The sequence below is a fragment of the Myxine glutinosa genome, chromosome 4 (assembly GCF_964187855.1).
Source record: "Myxine glutinosa chromosome 4, kmMyxGlut1.1, whole genome shotgun sequence".
Lineage (NCBI taxonomy): Eukaryota > Metazoa > Chordata > Myxini > Myxiniformes > Myxinidae > Myxine > Myxine glutinosa.
In genome coordinates this window covers 94,466,370-94,482,813 of record NC_136264.1, presented here as the reverse complement: position 1 = coordinate 94,482,813, position 16,444 = coordinate 94,466,370, and the positions used below count along the sequence as shown (strand labels likewise).

The 16,444-nt window shown below is 46.7% G+C and overlaps 1 protein-coding gene across 1 annotated transcript in view; it reads left to right on the top strand.

Annotated features, from left to right (window-relative positions):
• Window positions 1-16,444, top strand: part of LOC137426216 (uncharacterized) — a 43,021-nt gene that overhangs the window by 11,971 nt on the left and 14,606 nt on the right. The window contains exons 2-4 of the mRNA XM_068114896.2: window positions 8,483-8,623; window positions 11,884-11,967; window positions 12,074-12,152. Of these exons, the coding sequence (XP_067970997.2) occupies window positions 8,483-8,623; window positions 11,884-11,967; window positions 12,074-12,152 (304 nt within the window). The remainder of the gene's footprint in view (window positions 1-8,482; window positions 8,624-11,883; window positions 11,968-12,073; window positions 12,153-16,444) is intronic.

Sequence of the window (16,444 nt, the reverse complement as noted above, 5' to 3'; positions counted from 1 at the left end):
ACCCTCACATCCCTCACCCTCACATCCCTCACCCTCCCATCCCATCCCTCCCCCTCCCCCCTCCCCCCTCACCCCTCCCATCCCATCCCATCCCTCACCCTCCCATCCCTCACCCTCCCATCCCTCACCCTCCCATCCCTCACCCTCCCATCCCTCACCCTCCCATCCCTCACCCTCCCCCCTCCCATCCCTCCCACCCCCTCCCATCCCTCACCCCTCCCCCCTCCCATCCCTCACCCCTCCCCCCTCCCATCCCTCACCCCTCCCCCCTCCCATCCCTCACCCTCCCCCTCCCATCCCTCACCCTCCCCTCCCCCTTCCCCCTCACCTCTCCCCATCCCCCTCCCCTCTCCCCCTCCCCCCTCCCACCCCTCACCCTCCCATCCCTCACCATCCCCCTCCTCCCACCCCTCACCCTCCTCCCACCCCTCACCCTCCTCCCACCCCTCACCCTCCCATCCCTCACCCTCCCCCTCCTCCCACCCCCTCACCCTCCCATCCCTCACCCTCCCATCCCTCACCCTCCCATCCCTCACCCTCCCATCCCTCACCCTCCCATCCCTCACCCTCCCATCCCTCACCCTCCCATCCCTCACCCTCCCATCCCTCACCCTCCCATCCCTCACCCTCCCATCCCTCACCCTCCCCCCTCCCCCATTCCTCCCATCCCTCCCACCCCCTCCCCTCCCATCCCTCACCCTCCCCCTCGCCCCTCCCCCCGCCCCTCCCTTGTCCCGAACCTTGGGTATGTCTTTACATTGGACACTTTGTCCAGGGAGAAACAATAACAACAACATGCATTTTAAGGCCATTTTCCCTGCAAGAGCGGGGGCTAGCCTTGCGGTCCCCATGACAATCTTCTCCATTTTGCCCTATTTTCTGCATCTCTCCTTGTTAACCCCCTTGCCCGCATTTCTTCTTCCACCATCTTTAGCCAAGTCTTTCTCGGTCTTCCCCGTCCTCTACTTCCTTCTACATTCATTTCCATCACTCTTCTCAACCAGTCACTTTCATCCTCCCTCAACACATGACCAAACCAGCTCAACCTGTTTCTCTTCACAGCATCAATCACAGGCTCTATTCCCATCATCTTTCGCAATTCATCATTTGTCTTCCTCTCTTTCAACGATACTCTACACATCCACCGAACCATTCGCATTTCCACCCTTTCCAGCCTTCGTTGCTGCTCTACGTTCATTACCCATGTCTCGCTCCCATAAATCGTAACACTTCTCACACATGCAGCATACACCTTTCCCATCAGCTTCAACGACACCCCTCCTCGTCAACACGCCACTCATTGTGGTTGTTTGCGAACGATGAGAATTTGTGACCGTTAAAGTGTACCTTGTGTGAAATGCCAGGTTGGCTGTGGCACCACAATAGTTCCTTTTATTTACTTTCTTGCAATTTTCTTTTAATTCTGTTTAAAAGACGTTTATCGCCCTTTTCCCTCCTTCAAGGCCCCTAACTAATGTCATAGGCAAGAGCATTGTGAGGCCTCTGAAAGGGAATGTAAAGAGGAAGCAGCAAAGAGACTCCCTTAAGAGTCAGGAACTAACACTGCGCATGGTCCGGTTTTGCGGAGGGCAACTTGGCCGGCGAGGGCCCTTGCAGGAGTTTGAGTGATCACTGTGGGGGGGGGGGGGGGGGCATGGAGGGCTTTTTAAAACTTGATCGAACTTGCATTCACAATGCATACCAATCTGCATGAAAATGATATATTCTTAATCACTGAACAGAATACTAAGATATAACTAGTTCCAAGCCTATGTGCTCTGTCCTTCCCAAGACGTGTGTGTGTGTGTGTGTGTGTGTGTGTGTGTGTGTGTGTGTGTGTGTGTGTGTGTTATGGTTTCGCGCGACCCCCCCCGTTCCCTTACCAAGGGGAAATTAAACCCCTTGTTCTCCTTGGGTCGTCGCAACCGCGAGACTTGAGTCGCCACTTCCGGTCAGACGCGGGACAGGGTTTTGGGACAATCTTCGCACGTACCTAAGTACCCACACCGTCGTGGAAGCGGGGATCAAGTCTCGCACGAACCACGCGTAATTTGAGTGCACCCGAGCGGATGGCGCACCACGTGGTCCGTGCAGTTACCTTGTTATTGGAACCCGAACAGAGCGATATAGTTCGTACCATGCTTAGTCAATGAAGGAAAGACAAAAAGGGACATGGAAAAAACGGGGGAGGACATTGGGCGCATGTTGAGCGGGGAGGTCGCAATGGAATGCGACGAGGTGACGTGGTGTGAGGAACGAGTGGGGAGCGAGCTTGGGCGAGGGACGGCTAAGTTGACTGGGGCTATGAGAGTCGCGACAAGGGGTGTAGAAGAGCCGAGGGTTGCCGAATTGGACAAAAATTTTATGGGCACCGGCGGTCGTCGAGGAAAAAGAAATGATTGAAATTGAAGAGACAGAAGAACCAGAGAATAAGTCGCGGGAGAAAAAGATGGAATGCGCACAAAGTTCGTATTCACACGGTGATGCCGTGCTTGCTAACCCCAATAAAGGTTTACAGGTGCTGGCGAAAAAGCCGGGGAAGGAGGACCCCGAGGTGAGTGGAAAATATGGCGCGAATGTGTTTGGCGCGAACGGGTTTTTGGCGCGCTTGGGACAGACGAGACCCGGGCAGTCGCGGAAGGTCCATTGTGCGGTGTACGAGGGCGACTGGTGCGCGGTATGAGAGAGTGTGCGCCGAAGTGTGAGTGAGGAAAGTGTGCAATGATTGGGTGTGTAATAGAGTGCACACCTGAGCATGTTGGAGTGTGAGGGAGAATGCACACCAGAGGATGTGGAAGGAGAGTGTGCAGTAACGGAGTGTATGGGAGGCGTGGGGATGCCTGGGTGTGCGAGTGCTGAGTGGGTCGCGAGTAGTGAGGACGCGTCTCAAGCATCGACACCAACCGAGGTAGCGTTTAGCGGGATGGATAGCAGACGCGAGCCCCCGGTGAGTGGTGTGCAGCAGTGGCCGGCGGGGTTCGGGTCCGCGGCGGTTTCACAAGGACTGGCGTGCACGATTTGTGCCGGCCCCCACACTGTATGGTTGGTGCCATGGCGGCAAATGCAATCGGCGAGGTTCAAGGGGAGGTCGGAGATTTCGGAGCCGCGCACCCTGGCGGGTGCGGTGCTCCGACTGTGGGCGGTTGGGTCACCGTGTGTGGGACCGCAAGGCCCCGCGCAGGGATGGGGACCTGCACCTCGGCCGATCCATACCTCCTCCCTTGGATCGAGAATGCCGGACGGACCCAACATACAGGAGACAAACCACCCGCATGGATCGCTCGGCCCTACGAGGCCGAGCCATGACAAAGTACATCCACATGGAGAGGCTCAAGTGTAGCGGACGGATGAGAGTAGTGTACCCTGCATGGAGGAATGGTAGTCTGACCATTCCTCACACGGCCAGGGCCCATGAGCATTAGTTTAGGGGGATGGTAGTGACAGGCACATGGGGGTGCCAGCAATGGTTACCTCCATGGGGCACCGAAGCTAGCCGAGGGAGGGCTAGGATAATTGTTAGGGAATTTGCAGACTGTAGAAGACCTTATGAACAAGATTTAAGTAGTGACACTGTACCTATAGTGGGGACGTAGAGAGATTAGGTGGATGATGAGAGGGAGTGCTTAGTTTAAAGGAATGACGGGGAAGCACGAGTATTAGGGGAAGTAGTCAGCTCGATGCTGTATGTGAGGAATTATGTTGTTGAGACAAATGGAAATGTGTTTGAGGTGTGCGAGGAAAAAGGTGTGCGAAATAAATGGTGAGAATATTTGGTGTGGAATGCTTGGTGTGGGAATAAAAGGTGTGGAAATGCATGGTGCGAAGGATTGAATGGGGGAAGAGTGGAACCCATTCGCGGAAGCCCAGGTTGCTTAGTGTAAAGCCAGGTAGAGGGCATAGGCAAAATTTGTATGGATATTGACACCTGTGGTGCAGGTAGTGGAAATGAAGTGTTTTGTTGGGTGCATGAGTATGTGGAATGGCTGGGCATGTGGCTTAATTGGTGTGTGGTTATTGGGGCACTCCGCCACTGGTAGTTTGTCGGCCAGGTGAGGCCGCAGGTAGACTCTGGGAGCCGGTTAGGGTAGTTGTGAGTGGGGCCTGAGGATCCCGGGAGAGGACCCGGGTTGCCCGATGCCAGGGTGGGCACGGAGGGGGTAAGCGCCAGGAAGGGCCTTCCCCAGTTAGGTAGTCGCAGGAGCAGGTAAGCTCGGGTGGCAACTTCAGTGGCGGAGGTGCGCAGGTAGGTAGACCTGCTAGTGGAGCCACACGACCTAGCCCCAAAATTGTGCGAGGGCACGCGTGAACATTTGTGGGAGAGACCCAAATTCGGAGGACACCACAGAGTGGGCAATGGGAATTCGGGTTCTTAGAACCACATCGTTTAAAGAGGCCGATTGGCAGGGTACGACCCCGGGCAGTTTAAAAGTAAATGTCAGTAGTGTAGTTAGGTAGGATGAGAAATCCCTTCGCACCATCCACATCCAATCACCAGGGAGGACGAAGCTCCACACCAAGGCTTTGTAGGCTGTTTGAGTTGTAAGACGCATCACGACGTAGAGTGACATTGTGGTTGTTCCATCCCTTCCTTCCTGGGAGGGATTGGGAGACGAATTTGGATTAGAGGGGGATATGGGAGACGAGACGTAGAGACGGATTGTAAATACAAGGGGGGCTAGGGTAGTGTAAGCCGACGGTGGGGGGTACGGATGGCTAGGGACGAGCCTGCTCTGCTCGCTCTTCTGCCCCCCTCGAATCGCATTACCTTGTTTTCTGTGTGCCATTGCGTCTTTTCCGCTTTGCTTGTTGTGCCTCGTCTCTCCCCCCACCCCAGGACCATTTTGGAGGTGGAACTGTGCAGCACCATCGACCTGTGCAGCATTCCTTCTGCACCTTGCTACATATGTGCAGCCGAACTGCGCAGCACTTTGCTGCCATATCCTTTTGCTGTAATTTTGCTGCACCTTTGTTACATCTGTGCAGCACTTTGCTGCCACAAAAACTTTGCTGCACCTTGTTACACTTATGGACCACAAGCTTTGTGGCCTTACACCTCTGCTGTGCAGCACCTTGCTGCAAAATCATCTTGCATCTTCGGACCATTTGTTGAGTGGCATTAATGCCAAGCAGTCGGACCACATGAGTGGCCCTGCCTGGCAAAGAAAAAGAAATGAAATTAAATAAAAGCATTTTTTGTGCATTTTTACTATGGTGTGCTAGAGATGAGGAGATGTGTAAGTTTAGGTAGCCCTGAAGATTAAAAATGGCCTGTATGCCGGTCTGGGGGCTAGCCGTTTTGATATATGCACACAGAAGATGCAACAAGCAAGATGCAAGCAGCAAGTGTTATGATTTTGAGTGTGTTGTGTTTTTGCTGTGCTTTCTCTCCCCTCCAATCTTCTCTTCCAAAAAGGACAGGTCCTGGGTCATATAATTGAAGACCATAGAATTATAAACAGGCTAAGTCACATTTTATTTTATTTTTCCACGTTTTTCACGTTTTTCAAAATATTTTTCACGTTTTTCTCGAAATGACTAAAATGTGACTTAGCCTGTTATAATTGTATGGTCTTCAATTGTAAATAAGGTTAAGTTTTTGTGCTTGTAAATATAGAAATGCTGCCCACCGGCTATGTGTTTAGTTTGACAAATTCTGGAATTCGGTTAATTGTGGGTGTGAATCTGATAGGTAGCTACTCAACACAATAGGAGGGACATATCTAGTGTTAAATTGTCGCATACATGGGTCAGAGTAAATGTTAGGGGGAACCACATCTATGTCACATGTAAAAGTAAAGTTAATTTTGCATGTCATTCTCTAACCGGTCGTTTCAGTTGTTGGGTTCGACTCGGACAAGTCTGACGATGGAGGGGGGTAGTGTTGTGGATTTGTGTTTTACAAATAAAGGTTAATTTCCCCTCATAGTTAGTCACACTACAACATGTAGCCTCGCGATAGTTCAGTTATTTCATAGTAAATGTAAGCGTAGTCCTTTTCCTGTTTTGCGTTGAGTAGAATAATGAGGGTTAGGTCTCCTTCCAATGCTTATGCTGCCTCGATACTTTGAGTTTTGGCGCAAATCACCACGAGGCCGGCCTGACAAGTCTATCCAGGCCGAAGGAAGGCGGGGCAGAAGTGGGAGTGACCGGTAAGCACGAGCCACCAATCAGGGCTCGAGGGGAGTGGCTTAGCACTGCGGCAAAAGGCGTGGTTTGGAACATTCGATACGGGCCAGGGCGTGACAATATAACCCTGTGCCCAAAGCCCCCACCTCAGTTCTGAGAGTGCGTGGTGTTGAACCAAGTTCTGAGAGTGCGCGGTGTTGAACCAAGTAGTTCTGAGAGTGCGCGGTGTTGAACCAAGTTATGAGGCAAGCCCATCTGTCAGTTCGGAGCACCAAGTTACGAGAAGGGAGGCAGACGAGTTACAAGTTGAGTTCTCGGTTGAGCTTGTCAGATCCTCCGTTGAGTTACGAGAGTGAACGCGCAGTTGTATTAATCGCGCTGTGAAGGACCGCCGTGCCGGGCGAGAGACGCGCATATTTTCCTGCCTGCCTTTTTTTGAGATACACGCTGCGAGTATCTCTCCTGCCGCCTGCCTGCCTTCGTCGGGGGGATGTGCTGTGACCGCAAGAGGGCCACGCCGGGTGAGCTGTTCCTGAACGACCAAGCCGGCGCTTCCAGCGCATGAACATTTCCTTCCTTTATCCCCCCGTGAGTATGAATGGGCCCATTGTCTGGAGGGATAAGTTAAGACTGACTAAGCTCTGCCCTGTCTCTTTTCTACCGAACCATTGTACATACTAGTGTAAATAAATCGTGTTATTCCTTTGATTCGACCATCTCGTGTTTTCCCTCTGACTTAGCATGGTATGAAGTATATCGCTCTAATCTGGTTCCAATACCAAGGTAACTGCACGGCCCACGTGGTGCGCCATCCGCTCGGGTGCACTCAAAATTACGCGTGGTTCATGCGAGACTTGATCCCCGCTTGCGCGGCAGCGTGGGTACTTAGGTACGTGCGAAGATTGTCCCGAAACCCTGTCTCGCGTCTGACCAGAAGTGGCGACAAGTCTCGCAGTTGCGACGACCCAAGGAGAAAAAGGGGTTTAATCTCTCCTTGGTAAGGGAACGGGGTCGTGCGAAACCGTAACTATATATATATATATATATATATATATATATATATATATATATATATATATATATATATATATATATATATTGTTGCGGTTTTGAGTTTGTACAAATAAAGGTTAATTTCCCTCCTCGTAGTTAGTCACACTACAACACGTAGACTCGCGATAGTTGTTATTTCTTAGTATCTGTAAGCATAGTCCTTTTCCTGTGCTAGTCTTGTGTTGAGTAGAATAATGAGTTAGGTCCTTTCATTGCCTTATGCTGCCTTATGCCGCCTTTGGCTTTTGGCGCAAATTAACACGAGGCAGGCCTGGCAAGTCGAGGCAAGACCGAAGGAAGGCGGAGGAGAAGCCGACGGTAAGAGCGAGCTGCCAATCAGGGCTCGAAGGGAGTGGCTGCGTCCCTGCATCAAGAGGCGTGGTTAGAACATTCGAGCGAGCTAAGGGGTTTGGCAATATAACCCGTTGCGTGAAGCCCCCCGGCAGTTCTGCGGAGAGGTGAGCTGAACCAAGTTATGAGAAGACCTGTGTTCTTCCTTTTATTCGACCGTCTCGTCCCTTCCATCATTGACTAAGCGTGGTACGAATAAAACTGCTCGAATCGGGTTCCAATACAGAGATCTGCACGGACCACGTGGTACGGCATCCGCTCGGACGTACCCAAATTACGCGTGGTTCGTGCGAGGCTTGATCCCCGCTTCCGCGGTGGCATAGGTATTTAGGCACGTGCGAGAATTGTCCCAAAACCCTACCTTGCGTCTGCCTGGGAGTGGCGATTCAAATCTCGCGGTTGCGACGGCTCAAGAAGAACAAGGGGCTTAATCTCCCCTTGGTAAGGGCAGGAGGGTCATGCGAAAACTAACTATATATATATATATATATATATATATATATATATATATATATATATATATATATATATATATATACATATATATATATATATACATATATATAATTTTGTGCCCACTGTGGCTGCTCGCTTGTATTAACAAGAAATTGTGAGAACTCAAATCCTCGGTCTCATCCATGGATATTTTTGCATCCAGGAATGCGAAATTTGGTTTTAACCATTTTTTAATTGCCACTCGTTTGTTTAAAATGGTGAAAATTGTTTAACACACTGACTTGTGTATTCCTCCCTAGTGGCAGAAGGGTAAAGTGTCCTTGCTAGCAGAAATAAATCACTGAAAATGCATGCCGAGCGCATTTCAAACGTCTCATATTCTTGCACCACACATTCCTTTTCAGTTTTGATTGATCGTTTTGTTCCGAGATCTCACCCTTCCCCTCCCATAGAAACCTCTTGTGCTTAAACATGGTTTCATTGTAATCCTTCTTAGGCTCTCGCTTCTGCTGTAGTGCAACTTCTCGAAGCATCTCCCGCCGGCCTGCCTGCATGGATAAAACGAAGCTGTGGTGTAGCTTGCCTCGTGTGGGATGCTCAGATTCAAAGTTACTTTCTCTGGGTGTTCGATGTGCAGGTGCAGATAATTGTGTGGTTTAAAAAAAAAAAAATTCCCCTGCCCAATACACCCCAGCATTTTTTTCCTTCCCACCACATTCTCACAAAATCCCTTTCCTTATTTTCACTTCTTACTGTTATCTGCCATCATTTATTTATTTTTCTTGTGTAAATGAAAACTGCACTCTACCTCCTAAGAAGTACAAAATTGCTCTCGATTTCCGTTTGGGTTGCGTTTTAAGTTTAAAATATTTAGGGCTTTGAATCCCCGATGTGTTGGTCCACCTGCAGCGCGTTTTCTAACCCGTCTCGCATCAGGAAAGCTGATACAAACACAAAGCTTCCCATATTGTCACATTCCATTTCGCTGTTTGTCCATTGGAAACAAAACCACCCTTTTCATGCTTGAGTCGGATTCAGGTTCACGTTTATCAAGCGATACGAGTATGATTAAGTAATAGCTGGCTCTTTCAGAGCCACAGGATCTTGGTTTGATTGAGAGGGATCTCAAGTTTTAGCTCTTGCACAAGCCTCGATCTTGTATACAAAAAAAAGTGAACGATCAGAATAATGTGGACAATTATTAGATGACACTTTTCATTGGATTCGCAGCTTTGATATAACTAGGGCATTGCCCGTACGTGGGTGCCCGTTCCTTGCCAAAAAAAAACAAAAACGCTACCCGTACGCTCTACCCCGCCCGTACGCCCGTAAACAAAAAAAACAACGCTCTTCGCTTCCGCCCTTCGCTCTGACTGAATTGGGAGAAATAATGCGCATAAGAAATCGAATTACGTACCGTAATGGCGGTCAGCTCGTAACGCGCTCAGCTCCGCTCGTCTCACATCGGCCACGCCTACGCAACAAAGCGTTCTGTGATTGGCTGCCGGAAGTGAAGTCTTGACTGTCCGGAAGTTCGCAAATCGCAGTTACGATGAATCGTTTTAATTTAATCGCAGTTTGAATTCGTTTTAAAACATAGTTTAACGGCAACATAGTTTTCCAACGTGAAATAAATGAATACGCTGTCAAATGTGCCGTCCGAGGCAGAGTCTGATCGCCACGTTCGGCACACGTGATAGCTCGCTGCTCTCTGATTGGTTGAAGCGTTTTTTGGACATAGCTCGGTAAGTACTTCTCCGATTAATTTAAAACCTTGAAAAGGCACATCCTCGGGTCCCCAGCAATATACCTGGCAAGTTTCAAGTATATCGGACCGGTAGTTGTCGAGAAACAGCGGTCACAGACAAACAAACGTACAGAGATTACTGGAATTATAGATAGATGTAGATGCGGGTTTAGAAGTGTGCCTGGAGGTCCCTTTATTCAAAAAAAAAAAAAATCATTTAAGGCTCGCAATGAATATATATATATTTATTTACAGACTTGGTATTTAATATGGAATATTTTTTTTTTCTTGACTTGGGTGTACTTCCTTAACTCAGTATATCAATCTGGTGAGCTTCTTTTACACTTTGGTGATTTATTTGTTAAAAGAACCATGTCACTGATTGTCTGTCGCAGCAAGAAGTCAACAACAGGATTATATCACAGGTGGCGTGGCAAAATGTACGGACAGGTGCATTTGACGATTGGCTTCACATTCAGGTATACAAGGGTTGTTGCGTTCTGTATTAGTGGAAAACAACTGCTGCACGTCTCCAAAAGTTATTGCCGCTTCCTCTGGAGATGGTCCGTCAACTCGACAATGCTGTTTGTCATGGAGTGGTGGCTTTACGAAATTACGGCATGAAAAAGCGTGCTATTGCTCGGCAGTATGGCATCACTCAAGGTCAGGTGTCAAAGATCCTGAAACGAAATGCTCAGAGGGGTGTCCCTACTCCAATACCGAGGCCAGGACGTCCCCGTAGAACCACAAGGAGGGATGATCGCCAGCTGCACCGGTTAGTCCGCAATGGCCATACCAAGTCAGCTAATCGGCTTAGGGCTGAGTGGCAGCAACCAAATGTGCCTGTATCCAGAAGGCTAGTCAACCAACGACTGGTTCAAGCAGGCTATCGTGCCAGGCGTCCCCTGAGAAAGCCACGCCTGACGAGACAACACTGCCAGCGCCGATTGCAGTGGGCCAGAGAGCACCGTCAATGGCAGCCAGGACACTGGAATCACGTGATCTTCAGTGACGAGTCTAGATTTCTGGTCTATCGTCAAGATGGCCACGTCCGAGTGCGCAGACAAGTGCATGAAGCCTACAACAAAGATTGTATAGTGCCAAGAGTCCAAGCTGGAGGTGGTGGGGTGACCGTTTGGGCTGCTTTTCATGCAGGGGGCAAAACTGACCTGGTTGTTCTGAATGGAAACCTGAACCAGTTCAAGTACAGGGCCATTCTGGAAGAAACATTGCTTCTATTTGCTCGTGCAGCCTTTCGAGGAAACTTTGTCTTCCAAGATGACAATGCACGGCCTCATCATGCTCGCATGATCCAACACTTTCGTGCTGACCGTGGTGTAGAGCATATGGAGTGGCCTGCCATGTCCCCGGATATGAATCCGATGGAGAACTTGTGGGCAGAATTAACGTGTCAAATCGACCACTTGGACCAGCAGCCGACCTCTGTGCGTGAATTGCAGCAGGCTATTGTCACTGCATGGCATGCGATTCCTGTCCAAACCTTGGCAAATCTCGTGAAGAGCATGCCTCAACGTGTACGTGCTCTCCTGAATGCTCGTGGGGGTTACACGAAGTACTGAACTGTAATTTTACTGTCCGTAATCCCAGTCGTAATTTAACTTTTGTTTTTGTTTAAAAAAATTTTGGCTAATGTGCAAAATAAAGAGATACTTCTGGAAAACGTACAGAAGTTTAACACAATACTGTCCATAAATTGAGTTCGATATCAGTTTACATCACTTTCAAGGATCAATTTATTTGTTTCGAAATGTCAAATGTGGTTTTTGTATCTTTTAAAGGTCACATTAACAAAATCTAGAATAATTTCTACATAATTACAATGAACTTTTGGTTCTAAGACATCTTGAAAAGTAAGTTCATCCCCACAAAAAAAATAATCCATATTAAATGCCAAGTCTGTATTTCAATAAAATTTAAACAAAATAGAATTTTTATTTATTTATTATAATGGTATATTTTATTTATTTATTTTGAACCTGCTTTATTTGAGTGCTGTGATGTGGCCTTGGCTTGAGGAATGATGTCCTACAAGTTTATTTGTAAAGTATTTCCATAAACATTTGTGCAAATATCTGTGGACTGAAATGCGTATTAGACATAACTGCCATTTCTTACTGTTCATTTAACAGGAAGACGAGAAGATAATTGTTAATGATCTGAGCAGCATCAACTACAGCATGTTGCGTCCATACTTCCTTGCCTTTCAAGTTGAGGTTCGTATCGCTGGGTTGTGGATAATTTTGTCCGCATGAGCATGGTCTTCTAGATTTGAATGTGACTATATCGAGTAATAAATAATATGTATGTACGTATGTGCAGGGCTTGCACATGGGATTAAATTTTGCTTGTGAAGATGAAGCAAAGACCTTTGAAGCTGTGTGGAAGCACTCCATGAAAGGTACCTCTGATCATTCGCAAACAACCATGCTTGAATCTCTACCATTCACGATTATGTTGTTCCTATGCTATTTGCAATGTATATCAACTTTTAAACCTTCATGTATTACATCTGCACTGACTTGAAGGACATTGTCTAGTTGACAGTATAATTTGAGGGGTAAAAATGGATCGTAATGGCGCCTCATGAACAATTTTATGAAGGGGTCTTAAAGGCCACTCCCAACATTGATGGAATGCATTAGCCTACAGGCAGTGAAACTTGATGGATATTGGTCTTTTACTTGTAGATGCCACCCATTGCAACCTTTCCCTCCTATCCTCCGCCACCCCCATACATCCCTCCCAGAATGAGTTTCCCAATGGAGGAGGATGGGATGACCTTTCTTGCCCATAGGGCTGTTCAGGCAGTTTCATTGGCTATGGTTACATTCGTTAGTTTCAAGGTCACAATTGCAAGATTAAATAGCTCGCCTACTGAGCTCGTGTTTTTTTTTTTGTTGTTGTTGTTGTTGTTGTTTTTTAAAATGCCTCCATTGACAAAGTCGCCGGAGGCATTATGTTTTCAGGTTGTACGTCCGTCCATCCATGATAGGTTTTCGTTACCGCGATAACTTGAGAATGGCTGAAAGGATCTTAGTCAAACTTTGTGCAGGTATGTATAATTGGGTAAAGATGAACTGATTAGATTTTGGGGTCAGAGGTCATGTTAGGTAAAAGTCCTGTTATCGTGATGGGATTCTAACCAAATATGGTTCAGTAATGTAGAATGATGCAATGATTAACTGATTAGATTTTGGGGTCAAGAGGTCAAAGTTACCACTTTCAGGTATTTTGGTTGGTCTTGTGTGTTATTCTCTGTTTGTATTTGTCAATAATTGCCTACATGTCTATAATTTGAGAAAAGCTGAAGTGATCTAATTCAAACTTGGTACAGGTATGTATAATGTAAAGATTAACTGATTAAATTTTGGGGTCGCAAGGTCAAAGCCAGAGGTCATGTCATGTAAAAATGTGATAACTTGTGAACAGCTGAAGGGATTTAAATCGAACTTGGTACAAGTATTATGTGGGCGGAGGCATATCGGTCGACGTCGTGATGTCGAAGTGTCGTTCTAGGTTTGTTTTTGTACACCGCTCCTTTCCTATTCCATCTCCAGGCGCTGCATGACGTCATCGCCGGGCACAGAATGGGGCCCAGCGATGACGAGCGCCAAAAGGGAGTGCTCGGTTTTCATTTTGTTTGCTACTTGCGAAATCAAATATTTTTCAAGTATGATTGTGTTTGTCGTTTTTGCTGAATCTCTTCCCTCCTTTTTACATGCTCACTAAGCACTGTGCGTTGCGCGATTGCTGTATGGGTAAAAATGAGTGGTGAGCAGGTACCAATGAAGGGGAAAAACAGCCACAGAGAAGTGATAAAGGTGTGTGCTATCCCTCTTCCACTCTATTGATATGAGCATCGTTGGCTGCAGGTGCAGTAACTGCAACCTGAAGTGTGATGCATATAGCTGCAGCAGACTGGCCAGACCGTCGGTATGATGACTGCTGCCCTTGATGTCCAAAGTCGACACAGCTGTTTGCAGATGCTACGCAGTGATGCCTAAATTGGTGCTACCACCGACTTTCATGAGCACATTTATCCACGATGTAGCGCTGCCCAGGCTGACCTACAGGTGCGGTTTGATATGAGTGTCCATCTCAACCTTTTGCCTAAAGAGGCTTCCCCCAAAATGCAGTGGGGAGCCGTTTCCCAAGACAAGGGGCCCATATCAGGTCCTGTCAGCCAGCTGAGCCCGGGACTCGCATAGGGCAGGGATGTCACTCCGAGGTAGCTGAAAAACAGCTACCCTGCTACCACTTTCAGGTATTTTGGTTGGTCTTGTGTGTTATTCTCTGTTTGTATTTGTCAATAATTGCCTACAGGTCACAATTATAAAACCAATCGTCATGAAACTTTACAAAGTTGTAGAGGTAGTCACAACTGAAAAGCCTATTGATTGAGGATTCAGTAGGTCATGTCGAGGTCAAATTTTTACAATCGTCATTTTTCATCCGATTAAATGGCAATTGCATAGTTCCTCACTGAATTGGGAAAGCAACTATTTTTGAGGTCAAAGGTCAACTCTTTTCATCTGAAAAATCGATTTTCATCCGATTGACCCAAGCACGGATTAAGATCGTTATTATGCGTACGCCCCGAAGGTGGCCGGAGGCATTGTTTTTGGGTTGTCCATCTGTCCATACGGGCTAAACCTCGTTTTTTCCTCAGCAACCAAATGTCCGATTGAGACGAAACTTTCAGTGTAGGAGTGACAACCATTCAGAATGTTTTAATCATAATAATGACGTCATAGGTCACGTGATATGGCAGCCATCTTGGAGTAAACGCAAATGAAAAATTATTTCTGAGCCCACTGAATGGAAAAATTTGAAACTTGGCACATTGGCAATGGAGAACTCCCAATGGAGAACAAAATCCTGATAATGATGACATCATAGGTGAAGTGGTATACCAGACAAAAATGTTTTAATCGAATTCCTTATCCTAAAAATCAAATTGCATGCACATGATCTGACACATTTGTATTGAAATATTAAATTTATGACTTCATAGGTCACAGTTTGGCAGTGTGGAAGTCTCCGAAGAGGAAGACTCCCAGCTCTTCTTGAGATGTCTTTCTTGAAGAGTAGGCGAGTATCGCCAGCATCCGTACTAAATTCATTCTCCACTGAATTAGTTGTGTAATTTTGCATACAACTATGGTAATATTGTTCCTTTGTAAATGGAGTAATTCACAATGAATACTTTGTATACTTTGTAATAATCGTGAATACCTCAGAATAAATAGGAATGAGCTTTACGTGAATCTGTAGTGGACTATGGTAAGAAGAATCTTGTTAAAGACTAAGTATTCATTTGTTACATTTTAAACAAACATACAGTTGTGGCTGAAAATATTGGCACCCTTGCATTTTTTTCAAATAATTCACCATTTCTTCCAGAAAATTGTTGAAATTAAAAAATATTTTGGTATGCACATATGTATTTATTTGCAGTGGAGCAAAACAAAAAAAGCTGAAAAAATTACTAAATCTTAGCTTATTCCACACAGAAATCCTAAAATGGCCCAGACAATATTTAGTCAGGGCCCTTAGGGATATTTTGGTTCAAATTCTTCCAAAAGCATCAAATTTGGCGCAGATGTTGCCCATGCCATACTCTTTCGATTTTTGACGGGCGCCAAGGGCGGTATGATCCGGGGACCATACCGGTCCATCCCGCCATGTCACCTGACCTATGACGTCATAATTAGGATATGCATCCAATCACATGGCGTACTATAAGTGGTCAAATTTCAAAATGAATCGATCGAAAAATGAAGGCAGGGATCCATTTTTAAGGTTTTCATAAAATCCAATATGGCCACCAGGTCACATGACCTATGACGTCATATTTATGACATGTATACAATCATGTATACATGAACCCGGATCATGATCGCACAAAAATTAAACACAAGGATATGGCATACAGTTCATAAAACATCAAAATCCGTACCTTTGTAATTAGACTGATGAACTGCATATGCCTGAAAATTAGGAAATAGACATGTAAATATTTCCTCTAATTGTCAAAAATAAGGTCAGAGTTCGATTACCCAACCCAGAAACATAAAATGGTGAACCTCGCGTAAATCTTGACAAAAAACTCAAAAACCGACATGTTTGACTCAAAAATGACCTTTAAGATGACCTTGAGGGTTGACCTTGACCTCGAATCATCAAAATAACATCATAATTGGATTCCTCGACCTCGAAAACCCCTGAAAAGTGGTATCATACATGATTCCAACCGTTTTGGTTATTTAACTGATTTTCCTCTAATCCGGGTGGCGGCCATTTAGTATTTCGCCAATATGGGGCCCCCGGGGGGGGGGGCGCCCGTCTTGGCGCCCGTCAAAAATCGAAAGAGTATGGCATGGGCAACATCTGGGCCAAATTTGGTGCTTTTGGAAGAATTTGAACGAAACGGCCCCAAAATATCCCTAAGGGCCCTGATTAATTGTCGTGTGTACCCTGTAGTGGACACTGCGGATGGCCGACCGAGCTTTAACTCCGAGGCGTTTACCCAACTATGGTGGTAGTGACGCGTGGGGGGTAGTGGAGGGTGATGAGCTTACCTGAACGGGCAGAGGCAATGGGGGTTTTCCGAGACCACAAACAAATAAACGTGCAGGACAACAAAAATTCACAATACAAGAATGAAATGCAAAAATAAAGGATTTAATC